Genomic DNA, 21,445 nt, shown 5'->3' with positions numbered 1-21,445 from the left:
GAGTTTGTTTTGTGAGATTAAGAGTCACTTATGGTTTGTCTCCCTCCCGATCCCATCTTGTTTCATTTATTCTTTTCCTACCCCCCAAACCCCCCATGTTGCATCTCCTCTCCCTCATATCAGGGAGATCATATGATAGTTGTCTTTCTCCGATTGACTTATTTTGTTCAGCGTAATACCCTCTGGTTCCATCCATGTCGTCGCAAATGGCAAGATTTCATTTCTTTTGATGGCTGCAGAGTATTCCATTGTGTATATATACCACATCTTCTTTATCCATTCATCTGTTGATGGACATCTAGGTTCTGTCCATAGTTTGGCTATTGTAGACGTTGCTGCTATAAACATTTGGGTGCACGTGCCCCTTCGGATCACTACGTTTGTATCTTTAGGGTAAATACCCAGTAGTGCGATTCCTGGGTCATAGGGTAGCTCTATTTTCAACTTTTTGAGGAACTTCCATGCTGTTTTCCAGAGTGGTTGCACCAGCTTGCATTCCCACCAACAGAGTAGGAAGGCTCCCCTTTCTCTGCATCCTCGCCAGTATCTGCCATTTCCTGACTGGTTAATTTTAGCCATTCTGACTGGTGTGAGGTGGTATCTCATTGTGGTTTTGATTTGTATTTCCCTGATGCCGAGTGATATGGAGCACTTTTTCATGTGTCTGTAGGCCATCTGGATGTCTTCTTTACAGAAATGTCTGTTCATGTCCTCTGCCCATTCCTTGATTGGATTATTTGTTCTTTGGGTGTTGAGTTTGCTAAGTTCTTTATAGATTTTGGACACTAGCCCTTTATCTGATATGTCATTTGCAAATATCTTCTCCCATTCTGTCAGTTATCTTTTGGTTTTGTTAACTGTTTCCTTTGCTGTAGATGAGCTTATTCTAAAATTTATAGAGAAATCCCCAAACTCTAGAATAGCTAAGGCAATCTTGACAAAGAAGAATAAAATGGGAGGAATTGTCTCACCAGATAGTAAGTTTTACTATATAGAGCAGTAATCAAGATACTGTGATACTTGCAGGAGGGTTGTGATAGCACATAGGTTAATGAAACAGAGTGGACAGTTCAGAAACAGACCTAGATAAATAGAGTTATGTCATTTTTAACAAAGATATTTAAAAAATTCAGTAAAGGAAGGATAGCCTGTCAACACAAGGTGTTGGAGCAGTTGGACCTCTATACACAGGAAACAATCATGTCTTAAGCCTTACATGGTGATACAAAAAGACACTCAAAATGAGTCATTGACTTAATGATAAAACATTACACTATACAACTTTTGAAGCGAAAATGTAGGAGAAAATCTTCAGGATCTAGGTCTAGGTGAGGAATTCTTCAATTGGACACCAAAGCAAAATCCATAAAGACATAATGATAAATTGGATAGTTTCTAAATTAAAGAAACTGTTGGTATGTGAAAGACCATGTTAAGGGAATGGAAAGAAAAGATACATATTGAGAGTAAATATTTGCAAACTACATTTCTGACAAAAGACTGTGTCTCTGAAAACCAAACAATAAATACAAAAAGTACATTTAGGAAATGGTCAAAGACATGAAAAGTCATTTCACTGAAGTATACATGGAGTATGTAAACACGTGACAAAGGTATTCTTAGCTATCAGGAAAATGCAAATTAGAACCACAGTGAGCTGTGTCCTTATCAGAATGTCTGAATTTTTTTTTTTTTAAAGTGACAACACTAAATGCTGGAGAAGATGAGAAAGTAAAATAGTATGTTTTTTTTTTCTAGAAAACAGGTTGGCAGTTGGGTATAAAACTAAATATGCAATTACTATAGGACTTGGCAGTAAAACTCATGGACATTTATTCTAGAGAAGTGAAAACTTATGTTCATGCAAGAACACATATACCAATGTTCATAGCTGTTTTTTTGTTTTTTGTTTTTTGTTTTTTTTAAATAATAGCCACAACCTGAAAACAGCTCAGATATCCTTCCACAGGTTAGCAGGTTAAAAAGACAATGTGGTGGGATTCTCCTCGCGATAAAAACAAAAACCGAAAAGTGGACTGTTCATATATGCAACAACTTGGATGGTCTCCAGAATGCTATGCCGAGTGAATGAAAGAGCCAGTCCCCAAAGATTACATGGTGAATTATTCAATTTCTGTAGTATTTTAGAAAAGAGAAACTTTTAGATATGGAGACAATCTAATGGTTTCCAGGGACTGAAGACAGGGCGGGGGAACATGAAGATTATGTGTTCTGTCTTGAGTGTGGTGGTGGATACATGAAACTATACATATGATAAAATTGTATGGAACAAAATGGACAAACCAAACAAGTCCATGTTAAATTGGGAATATATGATTAAGGTCAGTGAACTTGGTTGATTTCAATATCCTGTTTGGGATATTCCGTTATAGTTTTGGAAAATGTTATTATTGGGGGAAACTGGCTGAAGAATACATGGGATATTTTGGTATTCTTTCCTACAACTGCATGTGAATCTGTAATTTTCTCAATAATGAATTCAGCTATAAACAAGAAATTTAGATTCTCACAAGTGTTAGTCTTGCTATTGAAATGAATTAAAGACTCCCAATGTAATTGTATGGGGGAGGGGAGAGATACTGAGAGATTGAGAAGAAGGGAGAGAGAGAATGAGAATCAGCTAGTCATGATCAGGAAATAAAATGGCTACTATTAGTGAAGCAAAAATGAAAGTGTGGTCTACGTAAAGTTCTCAGTGGTGAGGTTGGAAATCCACATATGCTGTGAATGTCTGAAATACTGACACATACACACATAACCATACTTAAGATACATTGCCTCTACCTCAGTGTCTTAGCCAGTACTGGGTTCATGGGAAGTACTCTAGTAGAATGTTCTAATCCCAAAATCCCTAAATTCCTAATTTAGGAATTAGAGTATATTTACATTTGACTTAGCCTCTTTTTATTTCTGCAGAATTCATTCCATACATTGTAGTATGTTTTCTTGTCACCAAATATACCTGTGGTGTGTCATTACCTTACAGTATCTAAAAGCTACACAGTCTCGCTATTATTTATGGTCCTTCGGATGGTTTTTCCAGTGTGCTCCAGCTCTGCCATCTGTTGAGCCATTTGGATGCAAATATATTTAAATTTAGAATTTATTTCAAAATCTCTGTTTTATGTATTATTGAATTGTCATTTGAGTGATATATATATATATGCATATTTGCATATATGAAAAACTATGGTGTATATATTAGAAAGCATTATAAAGAAGAAAAGTGTAATCCCATAATCTAGATAAAATCACTCTTAAAAGTTTACATATTTTTACTGCAATCATAATTGCTTTAAAATTAAATGAAAATATTCTTTCTATGCAGCTTTTGCTACCTTAATATTTTATCTATATTTTCAACATTGAAAATTATTTTATATACATTGGTAGACAGTATTTTTAAAAATATGCTTTTTTTGAGGATAATAAAAAGTACCTGATTTCCTTTGTAATATTTAAATCTTCGCTGTTTCTAGGTACTCACATACCATGAGATACTTAACAGTCAAAAGCATAATCATCTGAAAAAGATTGCTCTAGATTAGGTGAGAAAGGATAGGGAAAATTACTGTTTTTAAATATATACATTTTTAATTTTGCTTTTCTCTTGATTTCTCTGTTTTTCTAGCTCCAGAATATAAAAACAGATTTTTTAAAAAACATCTTAGCTATCTAATGTATGGATTCATTACTGTTTATTACAAAGATGCTTAGTAAAGATTGATATTTTAATTTTAGAGTAAAGTATTCCAAAATAGGAGAGAAGGTTCTGTTTACTCAATATTAGAGTGAAAATCTCATCTGTCTTTGGGGTAGTTGAATTCCCTGTCTAACTTCTCAAATGTTTTGTATTACGGAAACCTCAAATGTATTTTGTTAAATTCTTTACCGTTAAGGTTTAGACTCAAGTATAATTTAAAGGAAATTCCATCCATATGTTTATAATTCAATATGTTAGGCTGGTTTTTTCTTTTCTTTTTTATATTTGGTGTCCAAGAATTCTCCTGAGCTACTTCTTTCAGGGATCTTTTGGCAAGATTAGACTAAGTCACAAACCAAAAACTCAAGTTTGGAATTCAACATACATCCATATTGTGCAGGTTCTGAACAATACCAAGATGTTTTCTCATTTTGATTCTAAATGTAAAAAATACAGAGTTGAAGATTACTCTGTGTCACTAAAATGACACTAAAAGACAAGGTAAATAATTCTAGTTAACATTAACTCATAGTCAATAAATTTTCTTGTTCTTAAATTGTACTTTATTTGGGAAAAGCATTAATATTTTTAATAATTCTTTAAACTTTCTTTATCTTACTATTTACTATTTAATGAGAGTGAATTTTCAATGAACAGTATTTTAACTGCATATCTTCATATACTTCACCATATCTGTCAGTTTCTAAATGTCTAGAGTTTAAATATAGGCAGTGCTTTTTTTCTGTCCTAGCATAACCATGCATGTATGATTATAAATATAATGTAGAAATATAATGTAGTATAAATATAATATAGTATATATAATATAATATAGTATAAATAGAAATATAAAGTAGAAATATAATGTAGAAATATAATCTTCATATATGCTAGTGATTATTAATTTATGGTCTGCAGTAGAGCATATTAACTTATGGTCTGCAATCTATGGTCTGAGAACTTGATAATCTATGCAGATACATTTTTTGAAATCTAAAAAAGACTATATAAGCATGTGACATGATCCTTGGAACAATACTGGAACATAGAAGTTCATATTCACAATACATGGAGAATAACTATGATTTTGCCTCAAGTCTTCATTTGCTGTATATAATTGTAGTGAAAATGGATTTAACAGAAAAGTGAGGGTGCCTGGGCGGCTCAGTCATTAAGCGTCTGCCTTCTGCTCAGGTCATAATCCCAGGGTCCTGGGATTGAGCCCCACATCAGGCTCCCTGCTCAGTGGGAAGCCTGCCTCTCCCTCACCCACTCCCCCTGCTTATGTTCCCTCTCTCGCTGTGTCTCTTTCTGTCAAATAAATAAAATCTTTAAAAAAATTATTTAAAGAAAAGTGATTTGACGTGGAGGAATTATTTTCTGCAAGTACTGCTGACTTTCCTAAATATACACAAAAGTTTAGCTCAGTCTGCTAAATAATAATATTAAAATCATATGCAACCTAATTAAAATATATATGTGTACTATGTGTGTATATACATACACACATACGTGAATGGTATATGTTTTTTGAGGTGACTTGGGAAGGCCTATTAAGGGTACTGAGCCTATTTTAAAAAATTTTCTTCTTTTGAACAAGGAATTTAATGTTTCCCATAGAGGAAAGCTGGACTCCAAAAGAGTCTCTTGTTCTGAGGCTAAGAACATTAGAACCAACATGGAGTGTTGGTACCACTATTTTCCTCTGCATCCAGTCCTCCTGGCCTTTGGATTTTCCTTTTATAAGAAACACAAGTAGGTGACATTGGCTACTAAATTCCGTAGCCCTCTGGATGGTTTGGTTTGAAACTAAATTCTTCTCCTTGACCCTCACTCTCCATAAATCAAGGGGCGTTGAGATCACACACTTTGCTGTGTTTCTGTCAGGATACTGATGTTTATCCTGAACATTTGTAAAAGAAACAAATTGGTATAGTGGCAATAGCTCTGAATTTTGAGATGAAACTTCTGAATCAAGTCCTGTCTCTGCCACTTACTAGTCATGTTATTCTAACCTTGATGCAGGCACCCATACCTACCTAATAGAATTTCATTAAGCATCGGGCAAATTGTACACTAAAAGTGTTTTAAAAGGGGATACATTCTATAAATGTAGAGTTACTACATCTGGAGGCTGTGCTTTAATTATACTGGTGGCATTTCATCCTCTTCATTTGAACCTTCAGTGCCTCTCAAACTTTAAATATTCAGAAAGGGGAACATACCTGAATCCAGAGATTGGAGGGAAGAGCATTCCACCCACAGGATCCTAAGGCAGGAATGAACATGGTCTCTTCAAAGAACAGGAGGAAAGTCAGCATGACTGGAGGAAAAAGGGAAGGTAAGAAAAGGATGGGAGATAGGAATCAAGGCCAGGAAATAAGGTTGGTGGCAGATCATGTGCAACAGACTGTGATTCAGTGTTTTCACTTTATTCTAACTGTAGTAGAGGTGTTAGCAAGTTGTAATGATACAGTAATGTAATTTTATTAAATTTTTAAAAAATTTTAGACTTCTGCATATTAACTAGACAGAAGTATTAGTAGGCATTTCAGAAGTAGTAATGCTGGAAGGGGGTGCTGGTGGTTTCCACAGGATAGATACAGTGAAACTGGAAAGAAATACATGGATCTAGGAAGTTATTTGAAGAAATGAGGTAATAGAACTTACCGACAAAATGTGAGTCATAGAGAAACTAGGTTTTTTACTTCAGCTGTTAGATGGATGGTGGTACCATTTGCTGGGATGTTAACAATGGAAAGAAAACAAATCTGCTGCAGGCTGGGGAGCAGAAGTTTAATTTTGTATGTTAGGTTGACGTGGAGATTTCTTAGGACGTCCAAGTGGAAGTACAGAGTCACTATGTGTCTGAAGCTCAGGAGAGGTGAAGGGACTGGAGATAACAACTTGACATTCAATGGCAAAGACGTTCTATTTCATCTTAGCAAGCTTTGGACTCTCCAGCGTTTAGAGAGGAGCAGCAGGGAGAAACAAAGGAGGCCAAGAAGGAGGAGATAACAGAATAATGAGAAGCATGTGTGATAAGGAAAAAATGTGACAAATGTGTTTAAAGAGCAAGGAATTTTCAGTTGTTGTGAACATTGTTGAGGTCACATTAGGCAAGGGTAAAAAATGAATACTCAGTTTGTCACTCTTAAAGTCATCTGTGATCTTGACAAGTGGGATTTCTGTGGAATGGAAGGTACAGATTTGCAATTAAAATGGGTGGATGAAAGCATGGGATGTGAGGAAAGGAAAGCAGTGAAAATAAACAACACGTGAGATAAACTGTCTCTTGTCATAGGAGCAGAGAAATGGGGGCATTCCTTCATGGAGAAGGTGGTGATGGTGCAGTCAGTTGCTGAGGGTATACTGAGGGAAATGACCCATACAGAGGGAAAATTCATGAGGTGCCCTTGAAACAACCATGCCAAAGCTATTAATATCCCCATTTTATAGATGAAGAAACTCACACATAAATTAAGTTTCTAAGGCCACAAGATGGTAAATCACAAAGCAAGAAATAGACAAATTATGGAAAGAACTTGATGTCATATTTATGTGGCTTCAAAATCCAGTCTCTTTTCTACTATATCACTGATGTAGGCCGAACAAGATCACTTGGCACCCAGAGATGTCCACATCTTAATATCTGGAACCTGTCATCTGTTACCTCACATGGTAGAGGAGATTTTACAGGTGTGGCTAAATTAAGTCTCCAGAGATGGGGAGATTATCCTGGATTATCGGGATGGCGTCAATATAATTACAAAGGTCCTTACAGGAGAAGAGAAGAAAATCAGCCTTGATTATAGGGGAAATGATGATGGGAATGAAGAGTTGGAGTGGTCTGATGAAGGGACCACAAGCCAGGGAAGGTAAGGGGACCTTACCTTAGAAGACCTTCTTCTAAGGTCTCTAAGGACCTTACCTTAGAGACCTCAGAAGAAACCAGCCCTGTCCACACTTTGATTTTAGAGATTTATTTTGAGCATCTGAACTTCAGAAGTGTGAGATAATAAATCTGTGTTGCTTCCGGCCATTAAGTTTCTGATAGTTTGCGACAGCAGCAATAGGTAACTAGTCTACCACCTTTACTATGTTAGTAACTATTTGCAGAATTGTCTGTTGCTCCTTAGTGCAAGTTATATGTGTTTTATCATGGCACTGTCTAATGATTAAACTGAATAAACAAATACTAATTTCTGTATTTAAAACATTGCTTTACTTGACCCTCAAAACAATGATGACAGGACAGCGGGTGGCTCAGCTGGTTAAGTGGCTGCCTTCAGCTCGGGGCCTGGGATCCAGCCCTGCATCAGCCCCTCATGCTATGCCTCCCAACCCTGTTCTTGTGCATGCTCTCTCTCGCAAATAAATAAAAAAAATCTTAAAAAAAAAAAAAAAGACTAGGATGACAATCTTACACAACTTCTTGGGGGGGTATATTTGAAACATCTGAAGATGACTCTGGCAAATATTTTGGATACTAGGCCCTCAGTAGCCCTTGATGGGGAATAGCTACAAATCTGAGGGCTTCCAAATTGCCTCTTAAACTCTGGAGTCTGGGTTTCTAAAATGTGGTCTTATCCAGGAAAAAAAAAAAAAATTACCTTGCCCATCTCTTCTAGATGTTCTCTATAACTTTTGATGAATCAGCAGTCTTGTGATTTAAGGGAGTTGAGCTTTTTAAAGACTTATTTGATCTGATTTATAATTCAAAGGATGAATTTTAATCTCTGCCACCCAATATGGTCATAGCTCTTTACCCTGAAAATCAAATTCCAAATCGTACATTAAGAAATAAAGCTTAACAAATACTATCTTGCATGATTTTATGTGAATATTGGTTTGCTTTAGTCAGAAGTAGAGTGAATGCAGCTAAGTACTCGGAAATATTTTGCATAGGTATGGCTCGTAATCTCCATGCATTATAACATTTCTGCTTCTGATTCCAGTTTTTTTCTGTTAGCCTTTTGATGTGGGGTACATTTTAGCCAATTTGGATTATTAATGTAAAGAATGTACAATTGGGGAAATGAAACAGACTTTAAGAATAGTTCTTTTTATTAAAAAATTTTATAACTGCATTTCAGCAGTAAACATGACAATCAGTTGGACTGTATTCTCCAAACTTCATTACTAAGCTTGTGAAAATGTTCCAGTCAGCTAACACGGAGTAGTTGGCAACTATGCACATTCCATCAGATGGCTGTGAGAAAATATTACTGAGTCCTATTGACAGGAAAGGGCTTTCTCTTGTTCAGTGCAAAGTGTAACCAGATCTATGAAGAATTTCTGACTGTGCCTCATACATTCTTTAGGACCAAGTGTGAATGGGTAAATGATGTAGGAATTTTGCTTAGGAAATGCATAGGAAAACTGGAATAGTTGGTGGTTTCAAACCCTGAAGTGGACAGAAATATTAGAAAATGTTGATGGATCCAATATTAAAGAAAATCTATAATTTTAACAAATAAATAGCTTTTAAATAACAGAAGAAAGCATAACTGCTCTCTTTTAGCACTGCCTGGTTTGTTGTGGAACTGTGATAGGAATTATTTTATAGGGTAATTCACTTTCACATTATAAATTAATAATAATCATGATTGGCTATTTGCTCTTTGGAATTTTTATTTTTAACTAATATTTATGGGCAAAGTTACATTTTCCTCTCATTCATTAATTTTTATGAAATTATACAAAATGATACTTACATAGTGATGCATACTCCAGATTCAGGGTCACCTGTCCAACTTTGGAAAGTGGTAGGATCTTTGACGTGACCACATTTTTTTCAAAGCTCTTTTCAAAAGACGTGCACTCTGATTGTTGGCCACCTGGAAATAGTAGCAAGATTATTCTTATATGAAAATCAGATTCAACAGGGCTTTATAGTTCCACAGCTAATACTAATTTTATTTTTGGCATAGTTCTCAACAGATATTTTCGTTTATTTGCCGCTATTAAGTTGGATTTGATTGCATGAGAAAATTGGGATCATTTGTGGTTTTGTTCACCAAAACCTTGAAATTTAAACATAAATATGCCAAGGAATTTAAAAAGTGTCAGGCTTCCATGCAAATAGGTAATAAATAACATAGGTTTTGTATATATTGTTAGAAGAAACATATTTAAGCTATAAACTCAAATCTTAGATAAAATATCTTTATGTCTCAATATTTGTGCACTGGTGAGATATTTCAGGAATATTTTAAAACAGAACTTGCTCGAATCTGATTGATACCCTAAGTTCTACATAAGAATAGTTAAATTATGTTATATCCTCCAAGAAATTCTAAATGATCTGAACCTAAATTGGTAATTGGCAGGCAAAGCATTATAAGAGCTTCAAGATGATCAGCTTGCCAGAAAAAAGAAATTTTCATTTTCCAAGCTTCATTACAAATGATACATTGGCTTTTATAAAATGGAAATGGATTGTGGATTTTGGATCTTTCTTTATTCCTCTATTCATACTCCAAAGAAATAAGTCTGATCACTTTCTATGTCTGATCTATAAGGTGTTTATTATACATGTAGTCTTGGTTATGGGCTTTGTTTTTGTTTTTGTTTTCTTCTTTAAGCAGAGAAGACATTGCTATTGTCTGGGAATGGTAGTAATGACATCAAGATATGATGTGGAGAGATTATAATGAAATAGATTTTTTAAAGAAATGGAGTTTTTTTTATCATTGAGCAGTATCTAAGAAATATATCATTTTTCTTAAATAATTTTTTACTGAAAATCTAGACTAATATAAGGCATCACACATGTCTTCAGCAACACTGGGGAAGAGTAAGAGTTTAAAGACTTAGGAAGCAGGGAAGAAGAGTCTGCTAAGAAAAGGGCGGGGCTTATCATATGAATTCCATGCCAATTCTTTAAAATAAAGTTAATTTCTAATTGATCAGATAATGAAATTTACAGTTTGATAATGACTGCTAGGAAACATAAATATATGTGTTTTAAGGTGTTTTCATTTATGCTTTTACGACAAGGCTTTTGGGGATAAAAAGTATCCAAGCTTTAAATAACATATAAATTTATTCGATATTATTAATTACCTTTTTGTGCAAGTATTTCCTGCTTCTGTATGGTTCCAAAATCTCACATTCACAACAACAAATATAGACTATAACTGTATAATTTGCCACAGTATGTGGATTTTTAGAATATAATACTTACCATGGGCAGAAGCTAGCTTTCCCGTAGTGGCGTGATCTCGCCATTCCCTATAGTTGTTCACCTCCCTTCCTGTTACAGCTGGAGTCTCATATTTCATATTTAGTGTTCTCTTGCAAAACTTTCCTAAAAATATTTTTTTCTGCTTTAAACCCGTACAGTATACACATTTTTATTATACTAATCACATGCGTATGTTTGACGGGCCACACTTTAAAATAACAGTATGGTGTTTTACTTTCCTGAATATTAAAAACTGATTTTTCTTTTTTGCTTTTTACCAGAGTGTATGGCATCATACCTAAAATAACAACTGTTCCTTAGTGTTATGTTTTGAATCTGTATTAATCTATTTACTCTTCGCTTATGGCTTTTATTAACATTGTTGTGTATGCATTAGCAGTCCTGTGCTTCTTAGGGGAAAAAAAAAGTCCAAGAAGGGTTTCATTTAGAATTCATTTCCTATAGGTTAATGGAAAGCAATAAGTACAAACAATAAAGCAAAAATCCCTTTGGACCGTATTCGATTCTGCCCTGATAGTATAACTTCTGCCAAAAATGCTTTTATTTCTGGCCCACCTCATTCTTCAGATAATACATGAGACATCTGTCACTTCGGAGAGACGTCCTTAAGTATAAGGTATGTGTTGAATCACAACACACTGTTTATTTCTCTCAAAGAGTGTTAAAATTTGTGATTGTAGCTTGATTTATTGCTTTTGGTTATTAACAAGGTCCCAGGATGGCAGAATCCATGTGTATTTTGTTCACTACCACAAAGGAAGCTCAAAGTACACTTTCTGCTCAGATGTCAGGCCTGTAAGGGATGGAGGAGAGCCAAGCATGGGTCTCTCTGACTGATACCTGAAGGATGAGAAACCAAGGGGAGGTGAGCGTGTGGAGAGAGGAGAGTCTCTTGCATAGCAATCTGATTGATCAGATGGGAGAAAGTTGAGGGAAGGTCTGTGCAGGGAATGGACACATCAGGGTAACTGAAGCATGGGGCACAGAAGCAGGATGACAGAGACAAGGCTGCAGGGATTTCCGGGCCCTAAACTTCCAGTTCCTTTAAGCGCTGATGAGATGAAAGTCACTCAAAGCCTAGTGTCAGGATCAGTTGACTAATTGTGGTGTGATTTAGTGGGAGATATTGGAGCATAAACATATCCAAAATGGAAATCTACCAACTATATTTCCAAAATAACCTGAAAGATGATCTTATTATTGTGAACATAGTATTTTGAAGTTGTAGGCTTTTGATATGGGGAGGCAATGACTCTGGATTCAAATCTGAGGGTATCATGCTTAGCGAAATAAGTCAATCGGAGAAAGACAACTATCATATGATCTCCCTGATATGAGGGAGAGGAGATGCAACATGGGGAGTTAAGGGGGTAGGAGAAGAGCAAATGAAACAAGATGGGATTGAGAGGGAGACAAACCGTAAGTGACTCTTAATCTCACAAAACAAACTGAGGGTTGATGGGGGGAGGGGGGTTGGGAGAGGGGGGTGGGGTTATGGACATTGGGGAGGGTATGTGCTATGGTGAGTGCTGTGAAGTGTGTAAACCTGGCAATTCACAGACCTGTACCCCTGGGGATAAAAATATATGTTTACAAAAAATAAAAAAAAAATAAAAAAAAAAAAAAAACCCCACAAATTTCTTAATTCCCGAACTGGGTTGGCCCGTTCATAGTATATGACTTGAGTTGGTTACATTAGATCCCTAAGCCCTGGTTTCTTCATCTCTAGGATGCAGATAATAGTAGCGCTGAATATTTCACTGATAATATGAATATGATATAGAAATTGATTTTATCTTTATTACATGAATTTAGGAGCTTTTTGGTAAATCTTATTTATCCTTTGCTGTCCTTGTTTTTAAAGTATAACATCTCTCTTTCCAGAAGAGAAAAGAAACTGAAAAAAAAATGATATAGTAGTCCAAACTAACATATTTGGTGACTTGTATAGCACTGGGGAAAACTGTCACCTTGCCTAAGAGACAACCTGGACCGGACAGTCTGTGGTGTTTTTCATTTAATGGTCACAAGAACTAACTGAAGTACAATGATATTTCTGTCTCCCCTTACAGATAAGGATAATGAGTCAAAGGCAATTTATATAATTTGTCCAAGATCATTTATATGGGAAGTGACAGGATCAGAGCTTGAATCAATGTTATCTGGAACTCAATGTCGTATGCATTAAGCTTCTCTTTAGTGAAATATAATATTTAATAGTATTATTTATACAGAGTAGGCCCATCATATTTAATTTATTTGGTTATATATTTTACTGTTAGTCTTCAGGGTAGCCTGATTCTATGAACATTTTTTAATAGCTTTATTGAGGTGTAGTAGATACAAAATATTGCACGTATTTAACATATATGATTTGATGAATTAGGATATTGACATGCACCTGTGAGCCCATTGCCATAATCAAAGTAATAAGCATATCCACCACCTTCAAGAGTTTCCTTGTGCCCCCTCCCTCCTTTTTATGGTAAGGACAATGCAAAATTTAGTGTAAGAAACCCAAAAGTCGATAGCATTAAAACATTTTCTCATGCACCAAAGACTTTGTGCTACAACCACTGACAAATACTTCCACAGTCATTGAAATAAAACATAAGGAACATGCACATATGTATAGGGAAAATGAGTGCCTTAATAGATACACATAAGCATTCAATATGTCATTTACACTTGCTTGAGAAACACTTTAGAACAGGAAAAACTATTCAAGTTCAAGGACTGAATGATTAAACCCCAACTCAATTTTGTTTAGTCAGATGTGAAAAAATACATAGTTAATTGGTAGGAAAGGTCTCCATGTACCAGAATCCAATTATAGAGTCTTCAAAACAATAGTGAAATAAAAGTTAATGAGAATTTTTAAGGACATTATAATTTTATGATACTGATTTAGTTTGAAAAATGGCAAGGATAAATTTAAATTTAATATGCTAAAATAAGTTTTCTGTTTTTATTTTGGAATTCCAGCCAAGGGAAATATCGGAAGTATCATTAAATAGTGAATAATGAATATATATATATATATATTTGCACACACGCACACACACACACACACAAATATATGTATTTGTATGATACGTGGACATATACATAAACTATGTGGTGTGCTTCTAAGAGTTCCTTATTTTCATTTTTAATATTGGTCTCAGTTTACTAATGGTCCAAGAAATTTGGTCAGCTTTATTATCATTGCCCTCTGAATTGCAGTAAATGTAGGGAACAGTTACTCCAAATCAGCACTAATTCAAATGTGCTTGGACATGTACCAATGCTAACAAAAATAATTACAACCATGAATCTGTAGTATTCTAAGTGTTATAATAAGGAGTGAATTGGTCTGGCACCTCTACAGAACACTTGTTAAAATGGGTTTTTTTCTTTTAACTTGAGAGATATACATTTAATATTTTTAAATATTATTTAATATTTTTTTTTCAATAAAGACTTATTTTGTAAGTCAGCATATAAAGATTTATTCTGGGGGGCACCTGGGTAGCTCAGTCAGTTAAGCAGCCAACTCTTGATTTTGACTCAGTCATGATATCAGGGTTCTGGGATTGAGCCCCACACCAGGCTCCACGCCCAGAGAGCAGTCTCCTTGAGGATTCTCTCTGTCCCTCTTTCCCTGCCCCCACCCCGCTCATGCTCTATTTCCCTCTTAAAAAAAAATCTTTAAAAAAAAGAAAAAACTTATTTTCTAGGTTGTTAGTTTTATGAAACCCCTTCAGTTGATGAAGTGGATGGTTTGTAAGGAGACAGCTTATGATCTGCAACTGTATAAAAGCAAATAAAAAATGAGAGGAGTTAATGTCACGTACATTAAATGTTATTTATACCAGCATATCTTATTTGATAGTAAAAATGGGCAATCTTATATAACTACAGAACTTTATTAATTTGTAGATTAACCTGCATGTTTTAAGTGTTCAGTTTAAAGGAAAGGTTCTCCTTGCTGTCATCAATATAGCTATATTGCCATATTGAATAAAGTAATGGATATACATACTGATAAGTAGGTCTGCTTTTACCAATTAATTTGTCTTTGTTATTTATATGGAAAGTGGCCTGCAATTCCTTTATAAAGCTTTGAAATTGCTAAGACCCCTCAGTGTTTTCTGTGCCGGGAAGCCTCTTCATGTAGGAGACGTTTCATCACTTTCCTGAGCAGTGCTCCTTACAGCACCTCCTACATACCCTAGCAACCTAGCACCAACTTGACACACAATATGTACTAAATAAAAAATTGATGGAGTAATAAATATATTTTACTGTGTGAATATTTATTTTTTAATTTTTATGTGCCTGTCTCATCCACTGAACTACAAAATCTTTAAGACAAACACCATGTCTTATTCAGCATATATTTTTTTAGAATTTATCATAATATTAATCATGGGATGAAAATAATTCATGTATCAGTCTGATGCCATTTTGACTGCAAGTGACAGAAAACTCAGCAATCACACCTTAAATAAAGTTAGGTAATCATTCTCACATGGCAAGAAAACCACAGGTACACATTCTAGCTTTCATGCTGCAGTTCAATCATTCAATCAAGTGCTTTTCCTCTTTCTGTTCTACCATTTTAAATATTATAAGGTGGCTGTTACACTTGCCTTCTTCCAGAATCATGTCTTGGTTTAGGCAGAAAGAAGCAGAAGAAAAGAGTTTTTCATTTTCTGATTGTTTTTTTCCCGTGTTTTTTAGGTGGGAAACTTTCCCTGCAGATTTCCCCTGAAATCTCAGCCACGACTAGTTCCTATGCTGACTTGAGACTGGTAAATGCTCAGTGAAGTGGAGACCATCATGGAAGAGACCAGTTAGGATTTAGCCCCTGGGATTAAAATAGACGTTTATCCTCCCAGAAATCAATAGATTCTGCCTTCCACTTAAATAGGTTGTGCTTGAATTAGCAGGGAAAAGAGGATCACTGAGTAGTTAGTGGACAACATATATTACAGTAAATATTACCTGAAAAGAATTGGATTTCTTAAAATGAATTATTCATGTCATATGCTACCCCCAATTGCATCATTATATTTTTATTTTTACTCATTTGGCAAAATGTAATAGGAGCAATTTCTGGTTTTTTGAGGAAAATTATAAGTGCATGAGTTTTTCCATATTTTTAGTTACAGTGGAAAGGAAAATATGCAATATTGAAAGATACATTGTTTTCATAAACCTTCTTTTTTAAATGTAGGTCTTGCTCTTGTAATTGCAAGGGAAACTCAAATATTAATTATGTTCTCTGTCTTTTCTTAGACCTAAAAAGATAAATATGAATTTAGATTCCATCCATCGGTTAATTGAGGAAACGCAAATCTTCCAGATGCAACAATCATCAACAAAACCGCCTTGTGACATGGTAGCACCTGCTTCCCTGCCCAGGGACACTTGTCATTACTGTTTGCCACTTCAGGGGCTGCAATCACATTCTGCTCACAACGTGTATGCACACTCATGCAACAGCAGTGAATGGAATATCTGTGAAGAGCTTCGCCTGCGGGAACTTGAAGAAGTCAAGGCCAGAGCTGCCCAGATGGAGAAGACCATGCGGTGGTGGTCAGACTGCACTGCCAACTGGAGAGAAAAGTGGAGCAAAGTTCGGGCTGAAAGGAACAGCGCCAGGGAGGAGGGAAGACAGCTCAGAATAAAATTAGAGATGACAATGAAAGAATTGAGTGCACTGAAAAAGAAACAAAGTTTGCCACATCAAAAGGTGTTAGAAATCACCCAGGACCTGAAGCATCCTGGTTTCATAGAAGTGCCCTCTGCACGAGAAGAACGATTTCAAATTGGTTCACAAACATGTAAGTCTATCAGAGAACGTCTGGTGAAAAGAGAATTCCCTACAAAGGACAACACAGATAGTAAGGTAAGAAAAGAACTCAATAGAGGAATTCAGAGATTATGAGCATATTCAAATGCCGTATACAGTAACGGGGAGGAAAGGGAAAATGACAAACCCGGTGGTGACTATATTTATTTGCTTGGGCTGCCATAACCAGGTACCACAGACTGGGTAGCTTCAGCAACAGAAATTTATTTTCTCATAGTTCTAGAGGCTAGAAGTGTGAGATCAAGGCATAGACAGGTTTGGTTTCTTGAGAGACCTCTCCTTGGCTTATAGATGACCATCTTCTCCCTGTATCTTTATATCATCTTTTCTCTGTGTGTGTTTAATCTCCAAATTTCCTCATAAAGAAACTATCCTAGGCCTACCATCATGACCTCATTTTAACTTAATGACCTCTTTAAAGACCCTATACCAAATGCAGTGTCATTCTAAGGTACTGGGGACAGGGACAGCGTAAGACTTCAACATATAAGTTTTTGAATGAGACACAATTCAGTAGCCCATATTACTGATCTTACTTAAAGTTTTAAGAAAAATTAACTCAGCATTTTTTATGTGAAAATTAAATATTTAGAGAGACTACTCTCTTTACCCTAATTATGACAATAATAATAAATTATTCATACAGTAGTTTAAACATTTCCCGAGGTTTGGGACTTTAGCCTCACAATTAATTCCTATAAAATGGGTACCATAGAGAAATATCTTTATGGAATGCTTCACATTATCCACTTTGGGAATTTCTTGGTGTTCTTGAAATCTTTACGTTTTTGAGAATTCTGCATGAAATAAACTTTTTAATAATTTATTTTATATAGCAGTTCATAACCTTATTTATCCATTTTTTTTAACCTGGAAAATACTGTTAACAACCTATGGACCATACTTGCAGGAACTTTAGGAATTCATTTTATCTCTTTAAATAAAATCAGTTTATATTGTTATTCCTTCCTACTTAATTCCTTTCTATTTAATTCCACCTCTAAAAATATAAATCATAATATCTTGCTCTTTTATAATTCCATCTAAAATTTAAAGCCTTTATATGATGCATGAGATTTATGGTAGCTATAACCTAGATTCCATTGAAATGGAAATTTTTCAAAGACTGAAATGTATTTCACTGTAATGTAGAACATATAAGAAAAAAAACTTGAGGAATGAAAGTTAAAGTTCAACCATATACCTCTTATAGACTGATAAAGAAATGAAAATAGGAATTTCTTGCTGAATCATATATTTCCTTCCAAAAATATGTTTTCTTCATGATTTTTCTACACCAGATTTAAAAAATAACAATAATTATTTTATATGTTTTTTTTCTTTTCAGGAAGAAGGTTTGATTATTGGCCAGTTAAGATTAAATGAGGAGATGAAACTCAATCTTGACTGTCCTAATTCATTCAAAAATGGTGGTTCTGAAAATTGCACACTGAAATCTGCATTAAGACTGCAAGCAATAAACCTGCCTTTGGAGAGTAAAGTCCCTGAAATTTCAGCTTTGCAGGTGCATCTGGATGAGTTCCAAAAAATTTTATGGAAAGAAAGAGAGTAAGTGCTAATCATTTTTTCCTTTAACCAAGCCTGATTTTCAAACTTATTGAAGTTAAGTCTAGCAAGCAGGCCATTTGATAATGTATTTGACCTATGATTAGCCATGAAGTATTAATATTTTAAAAATGAGTTAGGGGCACCTGGGTGGCTCAGTCCTTAAGCATTTGCCTTCAGCTCAGGTCATGATCCCAGGGTCCTGGGATCAAGCCCCACATCAGGCTCCCTGCCCAGCGGGAGCCTGCTCTCCCTCTCCCACTCCCCCTGCTTGTGTTCCTGCTCTCGCTGTCTGTCAAATAAATTGTTTAAAAAAATAAATAAAAATAAAAATTAGTTAGATGTATATTCATTTTTTGAATTTTTAAAATATTAAATATTTAATATATAAATATTAATAACACACTACTGCACAGGCAGTGGGCCAAATTACAAATACAACAGCAAATCAGCATGTTTCAAAACATAAGAAAAAGAAAATACAATATTCTAAAATCTGTGGGATGCAGCAAAAGTAGATGTTAGAGTGAAATTTATCCTAAAAATACTGGTGTTAAGAAAAAAGGTTCAAATAAATAACATTATACCACAAGGAACTAGAAAAAAAAAGAACCTAGCTAAAATTTAGTAGAGGAGGAAAATAACAAAGGAAAATCAGAATTAAATAAAAAAGACCAGAATAAACAAAAACTTAACATTAAAGTAGTGACCAGTTTAAAAAATAATAATAATAATAAACAAAATTGGCAATGGTTTAACTACATTAACCAAGAAAAAAGAGAAGACTCAAAAACCAAAATGAGAAATGGAGGAGAAAATAATACAATAGATATCCACAGAAATATAAAGTATGATGTTACCATAAACAAACTTAGGAAAAAAAAACCAAAACAGATGATTTCTAAAAACAAACAAATTACCAAGATTGAATCATGAATCTTGAATCCAAGAAATAGGAAATCTTCTTAGACCAATAACAAGAATGAAAGTTGAATTAGGAATCAAAAATATTCCAACACAGAAAAGCCCAGGACCCACATGGTTTCATTGGTGAATTCTATCAAACATTAAAAAAAAATAATTAATGGCAATTTTATCAAAATCTTACAAATAATGGAATAGAGGAAATATATTCAAAATGATTCCATGAGACCATCACTACCCTGCTACCAAAGCAGGACAGAAACAATACAAGAACAAAAAATTCTAGTTTTAGTCTATATATTTAGTCTAATATAAGCATCGCTCCTCTGACTTTCTTTTGATATCCATTTGCATGATAAATATTCCTCCATCCCCTCACTCTCAATCTGCAGGTGTCATTAGGTCTAAAATGAATCTCTTATAAGTAGCATATAATTTTTTTTAATCTATTCTGATATCCTGTGTCTTTTGATTGGAGCATTTATTCCTTTACATTGAAAGTTATTATTGATAGATATGTATTTATTGCCATTTGGACCCTTATACAAAGTTAAAAGAGTTTAAAAAGAATCAATCAGTGATGAAGAATGCAATAAGTGAGATTGGCAACAGGCTTGATGCAAGGAACTACAGGCTGGAAAAAGCAGAGGAATGAATTAGTGACCTAGAAGACAAAATAATGGAAAATAATGAGGCAGAACAAAAGAAAGAATTATACAACATGAGAATAGACTTGGAGAATCAGTGACTCTATCAAATGTAGTAATATTCATATTATTGGAGTCCCAGAAGAAGAGAGAGAAAATGGAGCAGAAAATATATTTCCAGAAATAATAGCAGAAAATTCCCCTAATCTGAGGAAGGAAATAGTCATCCAGATCCAGGAAGCACAGAGAACTCCCATGAGAATCAATAAAAGCAGGCCAACACCAAGGCATATTGTAATTATATTTGCAAGATACAGTGATGCAAAAATAAGAAAAGCAACAAGACAAAAGAAGTCCTTCACTTAGAAGGGGAAACCCATAAGGCTAGCTAGAGATTTCTCAACAAACTTGGTGAGCCAGAAGGGAGGGCATGACATATTCAAGGGCTAAATGGGAAGAATCCGCAGCCAGGAATACTCCATCCAGCAAGGCTGACATTCAGAATGTAAGGAAAGATAAAGAGTTTCCCAGACAAAAAGAAGCTCATGACAACTAAACCAGCCCTGCAAGAAATATTAAAGGGAACTCTTGATTATAAAGGAAAGACCAAAAGACAAGAAAGGATCAGAGGAAATCTCCAGAAACAATGGCAAAGAAGTCAATTTTTGAATTTTGAAGACTAATTTATACCTTGTTCATTTTTAGTTTCATTCTTTTATTATAACCTTGTTCTCATCATCTTTGGCAGATTCACCTTAATTATGTTTGAATCAGTAATGTATATGGCTAGAATAGCCAGTGGGTTTTCTAATTTTTACATCATTAGTAGACATCAGCAAGTCAATAAAAATGAAAAATATGTTAATATTCATAAGGGACAGTTCACAATTTGTGATTTATTGATTGCAGAAAAACATGCTTTATTCATTGATCATTTGTGAGTACTAGATTTGAGATTAAATGACCTGGATATCCTCCTTGGTTCTGACATATTCAGCTACATGATCGTGGGTTAGCCAAGACTGTGCTGTTGTTGTATTTGTAAAAATATGGATAGTGGTACCTCTATTCCAGTTATGTGTGTGTGTGTGTGTGTGTGTGTTTAATTTATTTGACAGAGATCACAAGTAGGCAGAGAAGCAGGCAGAGAGAGAGGGAGGAAGCAGGCCCCCTGCTGAGCAGAGAGCCCGATGCAGGGCTCGATCCCAGGACCCCAGGATCATGACCTGAGCTGAAGGCAGAGGCTTTAACCCACTGAGCCACCCAGGTGCCTCTTATATGTTGTTTTATAATAAAAGTCCCCACACAGTGGTTAGTGTTGAAACAACAATCACCATTTATTCTGTTCATGAAGCTTGAGCATGGCTTTGTGTGGACAACTCATCTTTCACTACATGTGGATTCAGCTGGATGGCTCAAGGCTGGAGAGGACTTGAAGGCTGGGGGCCAGAATCATCTGAAGCCTCCTGACTTTACTCTCATATTTGAGACTATCATTTTGAGGGATCATTTGA

At 35.1% G+C, this 21,445-nt stretch overlaps 1 protein-coding gene across 1 annotated transcript in view; it reads left to right on the top strand.

Annotated features, from left to right (window-relative positions):
• CCDC102B (coiled-coil domain containing 102B) overlaps positions 1-21,445 on the top strand; it is a 178,182-nt gene that overhangs the window by 57,729 nt on the left and 99,008 nt on the right. The window contains exons 3-4 of the mRNA XM_032872257.1: positions 16,218-16,830; positions 18,143-18,363. Coding sequence (XP_032728148.1) covers positions 16,234-16,830; positions 18,143-18,363 — 818 coding nt within the window. The 5' untranslated portion in view covers positions 16,218-16,233. The remainder of the gene's footprint in view (positions 1-16,217; positions 16,831-18,142; positions 18,364-21,445) is intronic.

The sequence above is a fragment of the Lontra canadensis genome, unplaced genomic scaffold, assembly GCF_010015895.1.
Source record: "Lontra canadensis isolate GAN:19392208 unplaced genomic scaffold, GSC_riverotter_1.0 scaffold44, whole genome shotgun sequence".
In the NCBI taxonomy this organism is placed as follows: domain Eukaryota; kingdom Metazoa; phylum Chordata; class Mammalia; order Carnivora; family Mustelidae; genus Lontra; species Lontra canadensis.
The sequence above is the reverse complement of the archived record's forward strand: the minus strand, read 5'-3'. Positions and strand labels throughout refer to the sequence as shown.